This window comes from Eublepharis macularius, chromosome 10 (genome assembly GCF_028583425.1).
Source record: "Eublepharis macularius isolate TG4126 chromosome 10, MPM_Emac_v1.0, whole genome shotgun sequence".
Taxonomy (NCBI): domain Eukaryota; kingdom Metazoa; phylum Chordata; class Lepidosauria; order Squamata; family Eublepharidae; genus Eublepharis; species Eublepharis macularius.
The window spans coordinates 3,989,533-4,004,019 of NC_072799.1; the positions used below are offsets into that span (position 1 = coordinate 3,989,533).

The 14,487-nt window shown below is 48.6% G+C and overlaps 1 protein-coding gene across 1 annotated transcript in view; it reads right to left on the reverse strand.

Moving 5' to 3' along the window:
- The window catches only part of FBXO41 (F-box protein 41), a 48,792-nt gene that overhangs the window by 14,512 nt on the left and 19,793 nt on the right, over positions 1-14,487 (reverse strand). The window contains exons 3-7 of the mRNA XM_054990642.1: positions 13,601-13,680; positions 9,986-10,341; positions 8,047-8,288; positions 4,951-5,066; positions 4,444-4,596 (exon numbers count right to left, since the gene is read on the reverse strand). Of these exons, the coding sequence (XP_054846617.1) occupies positions 4,444-4,596; positions 4,951-5,066; positions 8,047-8,288; positions 9,986-10,341; positions 13,601-13,680 (947 nt within the window). The remainder of the gene's footprint in view (positions 1-4,443; positions 4,597-4,950; positions 5,067-8,046; positions 8,289-9,985; positions 10,342-13,600; positions 13,681-14,487) is intronic.

A 14,487-nucleotide genomic window follows, 5' to 3' on the forward strand; every position in this document is an offset into this window, starting at 1 on the left:
TTCTTTTGTGCAGAGGTTGGCTGGTTTGTCCTACGTCCTCTTCTGACGAAGAGAGCTGTGGTTCTGGAAAGCTTATGCTGCAGTAAAGCTGGTTAGCCTTAAAGGTGCTACTGGACTCTTTACTATTTTGCTACTACACACTAACATGGCGAATTCTTCTGGATCTATGCCCAGGTAAGGTTGCCAAGCTTCAAGTGGGGACTGGATTTCTCCCAGCATGGCAACTAATCTCCTGGCTACAGAGACCAGAAATGGCAGCTTCGCAGGATGGAGCTGAGAGCATTGTATCCTTGCCGAGCTCCCACCCTTCCCCAATTCCACCCTCCCCAGGTTCCTCTCCCAAATCTCCAGGAATTTTCCAACCTGAAGGTGTCAACCCTACCAAAGATATGCCAGTTGAGTTTAAGCCAAGACCCTGTGGCACTCATCCAAGGGTGTGCGCCGAACCAGGCCGTTGGTGGCACGGCCCTGCAGGGGAAGTATTACCTAGCTGCTGTGTGTGAAGTGCCACAGCTGACTTATGGCAATCGCTCGCGGCGTTTTCAAGGCAAAAGATGTTTAGAGCGGGTTTGCCATTGCTTGAGGTGGCCAGATACCTTGCAGGTGCTCTGGTTATCAGCTTCCATGAGCAACTGATTGCTCACAGACAGAACTAGATCCATTTATGATTCTCCAGACTGAGAAAGCAAAAGAGGGCCGCAGACGCCAACATAGGAATTGTGCATCCAGGCCTCCACCCGCCGCCCCCGCTTTTGTGCACAATCTGCCATGGAGAATTGTGTGAGGCCGTCTGCGCTCCACAATCTGTTACTGTTTGTGCTGCATTCCTCCCCCCTTCAAAAAACACTTGTTTCTCACTACTGATTAAGAGAAGTCCCTTAATGATGAACCCCAGCTATTATGTTGACCCTCCGCCTTCATTATCTAAGCCTGCTATTTTTAAAAATGGTTTTTAAACATTTTTTTAAAGTGAATTTTTACTACTGCGTGCATGATTCGCAAGGGATGGTTAGCTAATTTTGCCTGCTAACTTCTTTTAACCAATGCTAAACTTGACGGTGTCAACAATCCCACCGCTGACTCCTCCTCTCGCCCCCAGATTTCCCGCACTGCAGCAAGTGAACCAGACAGCAACTTAACACACCCCCAAGCTTTGCAAAGGGATAAATAACCACATACACATGAAAGATACACAACCCAAGAGCCAAATGAAATCAAAGGGACTGAGGAAAATAGGAGCCGCACCCCTAGACTAGCCTAATAGAATCACAGGATCCTATGGTTGGAAGGGACCTCCAGCATCATCTAGTCCAACCCCCTGCACAATGCAGGAAATTCACAACTACCTCCCCTCCCCACACCCCCAGTGACCTCTGCCCAATGCCCAGAAGATGGCAAAACTCCATCAGGATCCCTAGCCAAACTGGCCTGTGGACGTGGTAATTGGCATTACCCTGAGCATGTAGGAAGGGGCCACAAGAACTAAGCACTGATGTAACCCCTCTTGCCCTCCTCCTCATGATCTGCCCAGGTTCACAGAACCAGCACTGCTGTCAGATGGCCACCTAGCCTCTGCTTAAAACCCCCCAAAGAAGGAGCGCCCACCAACTCCTGAGGAAGCCTGTTCCACTGAGGGACCGCTCTCACTGTCAGGAAGTTCTTCCTAATGTTTAGCCGAAAACTCTTTTCATTTCATTTTAGCCCGTTGGTTCTGGGCCGACCTTCTGGGGTAGCGGAAAACAACTCTGCACCGTCCTCTATATGACAGTCCTTCAAGTACTTGAAGATGATTATCATATAATGGTCCAACCACTCCAGAATTCTGTTTCAGACAATGGCCAGCCAGATATCCTTGGAAAGTTATGTTGTTAACAGCCAGCAACTGGAATTCAGAGGTCTAGCAGCAAATTCGTGAGACGATCCAACCTAAGTGACTGGGTTACACTAGAGGAGCTCCAGAGAGACAGAATTCTATAATTGGAAGGGGACTTAGAGCTCATTACGTTCAATCCCTTGCTTTATATATGTTTTTGTTTATTTATTCATTTATACCCCATCATTCTCTCCACTTATCCTCACAAGAGCCCTGAGAGGTAGGTTAGGCTGAGAGTGTGTGCCTGGACCAAGGTCACCCAGCAAGCTTCCGTGGCAGAGTGGGGATTCGAACCTGGGTCTCCCAGGTCCGAATCCACCACTCTAACCACTACACCATGCAGGAAAGTCAAAGCTAGAGCATTCCTGACAGATTGCTGTCTTGTCTCTGCTTGAGGATAGCCTCTCCTCCAGTCAACGGTTCCGTTGTCTACCAGCTCTTACTTTTAGGTAGTTTCTCCTCATTCAACTGCACTCTACCCTCCTGTAACTGGTCCACTGGATTTACAGTCTTGCTATCCGGAAATAGCACCTGGGCGGACCTCTGGTTTGGATTGGAGTTTCAGGAAGAAATGTTTAACGGACTGAAAATCTAACAACACGCTAAGGGGTGTGTGTATGTCAGTTATAACTGATGATTAATGAAATGGCTCAAGGAGAGGGGAGAGAGAGCTAAATAATTTGATCAAAAAGAGTCCAGTAGCACCTTTAAGACTAACCAATTTTATTGTAGCATAAGCTTTCGAGAATCAAGTTCTCTTCGTCAGATGCCTGATACAGAGACTGGTCAAATATAGAAGAGGAGGGGAGGAGAGAGAAGAGGCAATTAGAGGGGAAAGGGGAGGGTGCAATCAAAACATTCCTTTGCTAGTAAATGTAAACATCTCCTTTTGGTGTGTGTATCAGTTGGCTTCAAAGGAGTTTGCCCTGTTAGTTTGTAGCAGCCAAACAGCTAGACCATCCAATTCCAATGCAGTATGGGCCTTCGATAACCACAGCTCTCCCTGCCAGATGCATCTGACAAAGAGATCTGTGGTTCCCGAAAGCCCATGCCTCTGCATCTAAATAATTTGAACAACCGAACAACTGAATAAACGAACGAATGAACGAATGAATGAACGAATGAATGAATGAATGAATGAATGAGATGGTAACGTTTTAAAGTGGAAGAATAGATTGTTCTATTTCAGATGGAAGGAGGGAGGAGAGCATTTCTGAATGCTGCCCTATGGGAAAAACACCTTGCATGTAGAAAATTGGTGCAGAGGGGAGCAGGCTGCCTTAGAACTTCTCTCCTTGATTTTTACTTGCAGGAGAATTTTTGGTCATTAGAAATAGCACCTTTTCCTGCTGCCTTAAGCAGCACAGTCTGGTAACTGGATCCAAGCCAGGGTGCTAGAACCTTTTCTCCCGTCAGTAGCCTATTCTGCAAAAGAGACCCCCCCTTGGCTTGTTGCAGGTCCCCAGATGTCTCCTCCCCCAAGCTCATCGAAAACGATTTCTCCAGCTGACTCAAGCTGGGCTAATTACAGGGTTTCTCGTGGCAATCTTGACATGGGGACAATTGTGCAGCTCCCTCGCTTTGCCGTGGCAACCCTGCCAAGAATAAAGCCCTAGTTGGGAGTGGTTGAGGGCTCATCAAAAGCTTGCTCCCCCCCTCTGTCTCTTCCCCAGACTAGAAAAAGACAATGGCCATTAACTTACACCTCTGCTGCCTTTTTAGAGCCACTCGGCACACTGGGTGAACCCAGACACTCGGTGCGCTGCTAAGGAACGTGCCTCGCAGGCTGGACACAGCCGCAAGGCTTCGTTCTCGCTGTGGTGGCCAAGTTGGATCAAGGCTGTACCACTCCAGACTGACGTGGTCGAGAGATCCTCCCTAAAAGAAAACCCTGTCCCCAAGGAATGTGGGGCTGTCTGAAGAAGGACTCCAGCCTTGCCATTTCGTATGTGCAGGGAATTCTTTTGTGCAAGATATGCTAAGCTGTACATGCCTCCCCTCGTCTCGTGCTACAGTCTGAACCTGAACCGGCCTCGTTCACACATGCAGAAGAATGAAATTGGAATGATGAGCCAGAAGCGGGAGAATGGACTATGCAACGAGGAAGGAGATCCATTTTTTCAAACAGTGTTACTCCTCAAGAGTAACGCCTGCTATGAAATTTCCTGCTTAAGAGCTAGTGCACCCCTGAATCTTTTACATGTTTACCCAGACCTTCCTCTGAAAAGCACAGGCTGACGTATACAATTCTCCTGTCTTCGGTTTTATCCTCAAAACAACACTGCAGGGTAAGACAGCTGGAAAGAAAGGGACTTTTCCAAGGTCGGCCAGTGAGCTTCCTAGTTGAGACAGGATGTGAGTTTGGGCCTCTCCGGCCTTTGTCCAACCCGCACACCACATACACAAAAACAACAACAGATTGTTGTCTGAACCCTTCGCCTGAATGCCTCCCACTGGAACAGTGTCTGGCAGTCTGCGCTGCCTGGGCCCACGTTTGCCAACACAGCCCCGTGCGTTCTGTTTTGAATGTCAAACTTCGAAGTTGGCTGAAGCCCCATCCGCCTGCTTACCGGTAGGTGACGGCTTGAAGCGCTCTGCAGTAGCAGCTGGCCAGCCAGAGGGAACGATCCGTCAAGATGTTGGGGCAGTGAGAAATGCGGAGGATCAAGAGGTTGCTCCCAGTTGCCTTTAACAAGGACTCTAGGCCAGCTTCCAGGCAGCCCCTGGGGAGAAGGAAACGGCAGAAGAAATTCAGGCGTCAAGGCACGTCTGCATGGCAAACTCAGATACAGTACTTGGGTGATCTTCACGTGGTGTTTTCTCCAAGGCAGGATGGATGAAAATCTGTCACTGGCTGCCGGTGGGCCAAGAAGCCATCATTGGCCCACTTTGGGGGTGGGCCTGAGGAGGATTTGGGGACAAAGCCTGAAGTTTAGGGAGAGGAGAGACCTCAGTGTGGTCTCCATCCACCCAAACAGCCATTTTCTCCAAGGGAACTGAACCACATAGTCTGGAGTTCAGTTGTAACTCTAGGAGATCTCCAGACTCTACCTGGAGGTTGGCAATCCTGCACTCACCGTGTGCTCTTCATGTAGTCCTCCCGAGTCTCCTTCTTCCCCCTCTGTCGGGGTTTGAGGTTCTGAAGGGTGAGGGAGTGCGTTTGGGTGCACCACTGTGATAGCATTACCAGGAACTGTAGAGGGAAAAAGAGAAAGCGGCCCTCAACAACGGAAGCCCTGCCAGTGGAAATGAGAGCTTCCAAGTGTGAAATTACCTTCTCTTTGAGTCTCTCTGCAGGAGATGCCTCAGCGTGTGTTCATCAAGTGTAGGAAGACGCAATGTTAGCCTGGAAGCATAGTTTAAAAAGACATAGCCGGCGGAGATCGCTCCTCAAAGGGTTTGTTAATTTCATCTTTGCCTCCCTGAAGGCTCTGTCAATTTCACCTCTCTAAACCTATGTGGGATGGCAACCAGAGGGCAGCCAGGAATGGAAATGGGCTGGAGCTGCCTTCCAGAGCTGGGCTTGGACCCGGAGAGCTTCTAATGAGCTGAAGTTTCCCTTCTGGCATTTCACAGCCCCTTCACACAGCTCCAGTGTAAAGCAAAGCCTTTGCCCTGCCCCCGGCTCTGTCTTTTTAAACTACTCTTCCAGGCTACCATTGCATCTCCTGATATGTGTTCTTCACGTGTCAGATGTCTCATGTAGATAGACAATTAGTGCTAGAAGGTATCTGATGACACATTGGTGGTAGTGTAGGGCCAACGGAAGGAAGACCTTTCTCGAACTGAATCTCTTGTGCTTTTGGAACTCACAGAGACAAGGTGTGGCAATGGTCATTAGCTCAAACAGCTTTAAGGCTGTTTTAGATAAGGTCAGTGGGGGCAGAGATAGAAACAGCCACCAGCCACAACAGCTAGAGCCTCTGTATTCAGGGGCAGTATCCCTGAGTATCAGTTGCAGCATGTCTGCAGTACAACCTTCATGCCCTGCTCGTAGAACTATCTAGAGACACCTGGGTGGCCGCTATTGCTTGGATCAAGAAAGAGAGAACGGGGGGTGGGGGACACTGGTGCAGTGGGAGAAGAAATTTTTCACTGGAAGATCCCTACATGTTTCCCATGCAGCTTTATAACATGATCTCTAGGGCAACTCTCTCTTAAACTGTTCCCATAGTGGGAATACTCTAAGAGACGGCTGCCTTACAGATCCCACGGGGAAGCCGCATGTGAAACAGTTAGGGATCTTTGAGTGAAATGAGAATTATTTTCCCATTGCCCAAGCGCTTATTTTTCTTCTCTTCCTTGATTCTGCATTGGTGCGGTGATTGCTCAGGAAACTAACTTTTCCAGGGCACAGTAAAAGTTTCTCTCTCTCTCTCTTTCTCTCTCTCTCTCTGTAAGTATGTATTTTTAGCTCTGGTTCTTATAATATATTTTTTTATTATGCTGATTTAATGGTTTACCTGCCTTGGTGGCCCAGATTGGGCCAAAAAACAAGATATAATTGTAAATAAAACAAAAACTGAAATCGATATCTTCCTTTTTGTGTACCTCTTTGTTTTTTTTGGAGGGGGGGAGGGTCAGAGTTAAGTCAGTCTATTATGAGGAATAATGATTGCAGTAGAGTGGCGTTCTGCTCTGCTGAGACATCCTTTGGGTTTTTTTTTTACCAGCCCCTAGACCATTTGTCTGGGTGGGCTATCACCATCCTACTATATAAAGGGTTAACCATGTTCCAGACAACTCACTTTCTATCCTGGGGCACCTCCAGAGGGCGCTGCCATGGAGGGAAGCCCAGAAGAGGCAACCATTCCCTCTGAGAGTGTGCCACGGCAGGAAGCCCAGGCCGAAATCAGACATGGAGCAGGCAGCAATGCCCACCGCCCACCCTCACCCAGCTGGGATCAGAGGTGGAGCAGGCAGGAATGCCCACCCTCCTTCACCCAGACATAATCAGACACAGAGCAGGAGGCAGTACCCGCCCCCTGCCTTCACCTGGCTGGGATCAGGAGTGGAGCAGGTAGAAATACTTGCCCCTCCTTCACCTTGTTGGGATCAGATGCGGAGCAGGCAGCAATGCCCACCCCCAATTCACCTGTACAGAATCAGGTGCAGAGTTGGAGGCAATGCTCGCCTCCCTTCACCCAGCTGGGATCAGGAGCAGAGCAGGCAGCAACGCCTGCTTGCCTCCTTCAACCAGTCAAGATCAGTTGCGGAGCAGCTGGCAGTGCCCGCCCCCTGCCTTCATCTTGCTGGGATCAGGAGCAGAGCAGGTATCAATGCCCACTTGTCAATGCCCACTCCCCTTTCAACCTGCCAGGATCAAATGTGGAGCAGGTGGCAGTGCCCGTCCCCTGCCTTCACTTTGCTGGCATCAAAAGTGGAGTAGGTGGCAATGCCTTCCTCCCTTCACCCAGTTGGGATCAGGAGCAGAGTAAGTGGCAATGCCCAACCCCTGTCAGATGGACAGAATCAGGTGCAGAGCAGGAGACAATGTCCGCCCCTCTTCACCCGGCTGGGATCAGGCATGGAGCAGACGGCAGTGCCCGCTCCCGTTCACTCAGCTGGGATCAGTAGCAGAGCAGGTGGCAATGTCTGCCCCTGCCTTCACCTGACCGGGATAAGTCACAGAGGAGGAAGCAATGCCCGCCTGCCTGCTCTCCCCTTTCTAGAGTCCATTGTATTCCACCCCCCCCACAACAGGCTTTGTTACTAGTATACTTATATATTCTATACCAAGGTAAGACTGTGACAACTGGAGTCACAAGGGGAAGGTTTAGTTTGCTCCCTAAATACATTCCTGAATACCATCTTCATTTCTGGCACCTCTGCTGGCCCACTTCCCCTAACAATGAACCGATGGGGCAGGGGCTACAAAGCAGCCCAGACAGCCTGGCAATATTGAAACGTGCCTTCTACTGAGGGGTCTTCCATACAGCAGCAATTCCCCATAGTTTGTGTGTTGCCACTATGGTTGCAAATTCAATGCAGCGGCAATGAAGCTTGCAGTTTGTGGATTTCCCCGCACTTCCCGTGCCCCATTCCTCTGCAGCCACCGGGGGCCTTTTCCACTTAATTCTGTAATTAATTTTTTTAAAGTGGTGGTGATTCCTGTGCTAGGGAATATCATCGCTTTGCAAGGCCGTATCTTTGCACGTTCACACTTGAGGTACCTTCGAGGACACCCTGGCATTCTCCAGCAGCACCCGGGTCCAGACGGCAGGGTGTCGAGCCACGAATTTCCAGTCTTTGCAAACCTCAGCAGCCCTGAGCAAAGTCTTGGTGTCGAGGTACGTGAAGATGCAAAAGAGGGCGGCTCGCATCTTGAGGATCTCGGGGCGGATGACCTCGTTGGAGCGAGCCGGGCTGCCTCTCTCTGGCCTGATGGCTTTTCCGCCTCCCCCATCAGACCGAGCTGTGAAGTGGAAGGAGCAAACAAGGAGATTGCCGATCATAAATGCTCATCGTAAAAAAAAAAAAAACACTTTTGGAACCTCACCAGTATGCATCCCTTCTAAGACCCCTGGGCCGTTTCCAGATGGCTTACCTGCCTCCGGAACGTCGCGCCATCTTGCGGGGAAAACGCGCAAAACGTGGTGCCAAACTCGCGCGAGAAAACGCGATATTTCGCGTTTTCCCCGCAAGATGGCGCAATGAAACGGCCCTGAACTTACACCAAAATAATCACACACAGGATCGGGCTCCCAGAACCTTCAGCAGAGATTGGTTAGAATCACGTGTTTAAAAAACCAGGGAAAAATGGGGAAACAACTGGAATACAAGACTTAAGGGCCTCATAGGAGTATCCTTTAGATCAAAATAGTAGAGAGTTTAGTTTTAGTTTAGTTTAGTTTATTCGGTGTTTAACCCGCCCTCCCCACAAGTGGGCTCAGGACGGGGTACAACAGTCCTAAAATACAATTGCATAGCAGATTCTACAATAAAATTCCGCAATTAAAATCATATCTATACAAAAACCTGATATAGTTGGCTACACATTCCTGCCCCCAGCGTACAAAGAGGAGGTAGACAGGCACACGAGCTGGACTCGAAGACCGGAGACCGGTGGGAGGCTCAATGTTGGTCCTCCTGACGCTGGCCTCAACCGTAAGCCTGGTGGAACATCTCCGTCTTGCAGGCCCGCCAAAATGATACAAGATCCTGGCGGGCCCGAATGTCCTCAGACAGAGAGTTCCACCAGGTTGGGGCCAAGACCAAAAAGGCCCTGGCCCTGGTCGAGGCCAAACGAGCCTCCCTAGGGCTAGGGAGTCCAGTAGCATCTTTAAGACTATCACTTCTAGAAGTGACAGCACTGAGCCCCGCTGGGAGCGCACGTGTGCTTTACATGCAGGAGAGAAGACAGTAAAGGTAAGTGCCAGGTCCCCTCTGTCATGTTGGGAGGGTAAGAGGACCGGGCAACCCTCCCCAGCACTGAGGGCACCGCTGCTAGAAGGTGAGCTGTGGGGGGGGGCATTCATGTGCTTTTCTTGCGTGTCAATACCACAGGCCCCCACTGAAGCAACAAGAGTATTTTACTCAGAAAGCTGTTGCTACTTATGGCCTATCGCATGAGTCACACCAGGAGAGAGGGTGGAGCAGGGAGAACTTTACGGCACCCCTTGGAGGGCTTAAATCTTTGTATTATTTATTCTGGTTCTAGAGTGGCTTGTTTATTAGGTTTGTGAATGTATTATTGCACACAATTAGCACTTTGCACTTTAAGTGTTATAAATTTAAAATTTAAAAATGTAACAATTAAAAACTTATTCTATTCGATTTAGGGATTTCTGTTCTACGGCCGGAGACTTTTCTGGGGTTTAGTTAACAGTTGCCTATCTAAGTTAGCACCACTTGGAGGGCAGCAATCCTACCCTAGTTCACAGCTCAGGCCGTGAGGTTCCTGGGTCACGCCTGTGCTGAAATCCACGTAGCCCATTTTAGTGGGACAAAACAAAGAGCATTCAATTCAGACTGACAGCTGTTTGCTTTTTCCGGCAAGAGCCGTCCTCTTTCTTGTCCTGTCAACTCAAGAATCTCTTTTGGAGCCAAGAACGTTTCCCTCTTTCTGCCCAAAGGGATTTTCCTCAAGCACCTCCCCTCTTCCATCCTCACCTGGTAACTTGGAGTTGTTGCCGGGCCGGGCCAAATTCACCGGCTGAATCTCGGGCGGGAGCCTGGCCTCCGTCTCCCACACCTCAGCCTCCGACTCCGTAGTCCTGGACCCCACGTCAGAGATGTCTCCTTCCTCCCCCTCAGTGCTGTTGCGGTACGGCCTGCGGTGCCAATTTTGGATCGCCTGCCGGCGCAGGCCCGCGCTGCGTACTCCTCCGGGCTTGTCGAAACTGCCATCCGGGCCTCGGTTCTGGTAGTGGTTTCCGTCGGCATTCTCGTCCCCCTGGTAGAGTTCGGGGCTGTCGCTGTCGTAGCAACCTGAACTTTGGGAAGCGGCTTTGGCACGGCTGGAGGCCCTGGGAGCAGAGGACCAAAGAGTCAGAAGGAAGACATCGAGACCAACTCCACAAGGTCAGAAAACCCACACCTCAGTGTCCCCCCCTCAAAAGAAAGTTGGGATGGGACTGAGTTTACCTGGAGTTGCCTCAGGCACCAAACACATCGTGCCCCATTGCGAGCCCCACTGGGTTCAAAGGCGCATCAAACATTTATTTATTTACTTACTTCATTTGTACTCTGCTTTTCTCCCCAATAGGGACCTAAAGGGGTCCGCACTGTTCTCCTCCACTTTATTCTCCCAACAACCCTGTTAGGTTAGGCCAAGACCATGTGGCCGGCCCAAGGTCATTCATTGAGCTTCCATGACAGCGGGGGGATTCGAACCTGGGTCTTCCAGACACTAGCCAGACACTCCAATTACTACACCACACTGGCTCTCAGATAAACATACTGGCCTTCATAGCGAGGCTCAGTTCTCCAGGAGCTGTTCAGTTGCTTCATTTTCTCCTGCACTGGTCATGGAGCAATTCCTTCACGGCTTGCCCCTTCTTCATCCTATGGCCAAGATGCTTTCCAGCTTTTCTCAAGCTGTCTCTCCCATCTACCTCCTCCCTTTCTGCCAGCTGCCTCCTACTTTCCTTGTACTTTCTAACTCCTGCACACCATAGTACTTTTCTCCAGCAGTCCTGTAGCACCTTTTTAGACTAATCAACTTTATTGTAGCTTAAGCTTTCAAGAGCCACAGCTCTCTTTGTCAGATGCAGTCTGACGAAGAGAGCTGTGGTTCTCGAAAGCTTACACTACAATAAAGTTGGTTAGTCTTAAAGGTGCTACTGGACTCTATTATTTTGCAACTACAGACTAACATGGCTAACTCCTCTGGTTCTTTCTCCATCAGCTCATTCTTGTATGATAATAACCCACTCTCCTTGTCTGCCTTGATATCTTCCACCCACCACACCCATTCTCTCCTGCTTCCTCTTTCCTTTGGCCCACATTGGATCCTAATGGTCTTTAAATTGGGCCCCCCACCACCACAAAGGCGTGCATCCTCACCTTTTATTTTCCCCTAGTGCAACACTCTAGCTGTTCTCTGCAATCCCAACCCAGCAGCTGTCTATCCCCTCATGCGGACACAACTTCCCCCATGAATCGTTGTGGTTGCAGCCCCTCTCTGGTTTCTCCTGTCCTCCCAAGGGCACAGAGCCAGGAAGGCAATATAGTCCCTGCCCTGAAACTTTGTGGGAGGAGCCACGTGAACATTTATCTCTGGTGGGTAGAATGTGGGGCCGAGTGGGACCTATCTGCGTTATGCATGTTAATCTATATATATAAAGAGAAGTGTCCTGACTGACTCATCAACGCCCAGCCCAAACCCCTGGACCTAGAAACGTGAGATTTGGGGAGAACATTCCTTTCATGATGTAAACACCGACTAAGAAGGGATTTTAAGAAATTCACCCCCTAAGGGGGTAAAAAGGGGTAAAATGTGTTTTCCCAAAGGGATTCAGCTCCCGTGTGGCTGGCAGGCTGCTGCCTGCTTGTGCCCACACCCACTGTCAGCTTAACCACTCTTCCCTGATTGGGCCAGCCTTTCAAGGTCATTTGCATATGCAGCCTGATTGGGGCTCTCAACATTCCACACCTCATCCTTCCCCTAGAGACAGTGGGGACACAGATGTCATTTGCATATGTGGCCTGATTGGTCCTCACCCCCCACCTTCTTATCAGTCTGCAGTTGCTATTGGGAGTTATTGGATGTGTCCTGAGGTCAAATGCCCCTCCCAGTCTTCCCCTAAAAGTTCACTGGGGTTGCCAATCTGTCTGTGTGGCTTTCTTGGGTGGCTGGCAGGCTCCTGCCTGCTTGCACCCCCCTCTCTCTGATGGGTCAGCTGTGGAATTCTGTGTTCTGAGGTAAAAATCAGGTAAAGGAAACAGCAGACAGTTGAAGAAAGACGGTACAAGACTCCTGAATAGGGATAACACACTTCATTTTGTTCAAACACCTTTGTGAAGCTCTGGTACTATGCTATTATACTACAAAACCAACTTAAAAAACAAACAAACATACTGTTGGAGTCTGTGCAAGTGTCCTATGCTCAGTCATGAAAGAGTTAAATTGTTATTCTGTTTGTTTAGTTAGATAGCTAGTTAGCATAGGACCACTTAGGCTTCGAGAGAAGTTCCCGCCAGAGAAAGTGGGAGTCTTTAGCCTTAATGAGGGAATCTACGATTGTCTATTGGATGAGCCAGTTTATTGGGGGGCAATTAGCTAGCAACATATACTAAGGTTTTATTGCTCTTTGTTCACTACTACACTTCTGCTATTTCACTAGACCATGCAGTCTAACCTCAGTCTACTTCTCTTTGCAATCTAAGCTTTTCTCTTTCTAGGACCTAGTTGAGACTATCAAGATGTAGTCAGAAACTGATTGTTGTTTTTCCTACCAAATGTACCCTTTTTACCCTGTTACGTTGTAAAGTATTTTTATCGAGCTAGAATCACAGAAGTCTGTCTACTTATTTCCATTGCACTATTATCAAACTTTGCTACTTTGCAAACTTATATCTCATTGCTGCTGCAACCCCCAACCCATACAAACCAAAAAATGTTACATACCCATAAGTATTATAACTGGATTTAAAGTAGTTAAACCATAGCAAAGCACACTTATCAAGCTAGTTATGTATATTTGTACTTTGCACAGTTTAATCAGTCTGTTAATCACAAGGAAGGGCAAAGACTGTATAAATCACATCTCTCAACTGCTAGAAATCCTGCCCAGATCCCCATGCACCTCCAGAGATCACATTTATGCTTGCTTTGCATCCTTAAGGACTAGAATCGTGCAAGTTTTAAAAGGAAGGCTGAGATTCCCAGATTCTGCCCTTTTTGCACAAAACTGGGATACAGACAACCTGGGATAAACAATCCATTTTCTTAACTGTGATTGGTGATAACTTTTGTAGTTTTGTGTGTTTTTAAGATGCTCATATGTAGAGAGGGAAGGATATAAATCTAATAAAACAAACAAATAAAGAAATAAACAGTTGGAGTGGCAATGGACACTTAATTTCCTAGCCAATGACAGAAAATGAAGAAACCTAAATTTGCATATATGTAAAATAAAATTATGTGTTCCAATGAGCCATTATGTCTTTTCTTTCCTTTTAAGATGACACCCACATCCTAAACTCCAGAGAGGCTCTTGAAATTTAACAAGGAAGAAATAAGGATTGGGGGGGGGGTGGGAAACAAGGCCAGATATTTCTTACCCAGTGCTGGAAGATGATCTCTGGTTGGAAACTGCGTAGGAGCTGTGGGCCGTGGCTCCTGGGACAGAGTGCCTGTCCCTCTGTTAAGACAAGAGCAGAGGCAGAAAATCCTTAGCATACATTCAATAAGCCATCCTAGAGCCAAGCTACAAGTGACGCCTGACACAGGTTGGACACGTCAGCTTCCCTCAAGTTTTGATGGGAAATGTAGGTGTCCTGGTCTTGCAGCTGTAATGGAGAGCCAAGCTGTAAAACCAGGGCGCCTACATTTCCCATCAAAACTTGAGGTAAGCTGACAAGCGTTCAACCTGTGTAAGGCGTCACTTGTAGCTTGGCTCCTAGTTCCAACAAATATTTCTTCCTACTAGGCCTGCCCCATGACCCTGCAGCTGAGGCCGGCTTTCTGAAAGATTTGGAGAACGTGGGTTGGATTCTGTGAATCTATTCCACTAACTGCAATATAGAAAAGAGTCCAGTAGCACCTTTAAGACTAACCAACTTTACTGTAGCATAAGCTTTCGAGAACCACAGCACTCTTCGTCAGATGCATGGAAATCGCAATGTTTCCCTCCAGAGTGAGGAGACTTCCACTGGCTTTTGTGTTGGAAGTTTCTTGTGCTGGACTCCAAGTAGAGTTGCCACTGGCACTTACCTTCTCCCTGGCCGTTACAAACCCTCATGCACACGCTCCAGCGGCGATATGATGACTAGAGATGGGCACGAATCGAAATATGAACCAAAATTAAGCACGAACCAGGCCGGTTCGTGGTTTGCGAACCACGGTTTGTCAGATCCCATTTCTGACGAACCACCATGAACTTTTTAGGATGGTTCGTTTGGTTCATTTTTTGGTTCATCAGTGCAGACAGCCTGGTGCCAATCAATCA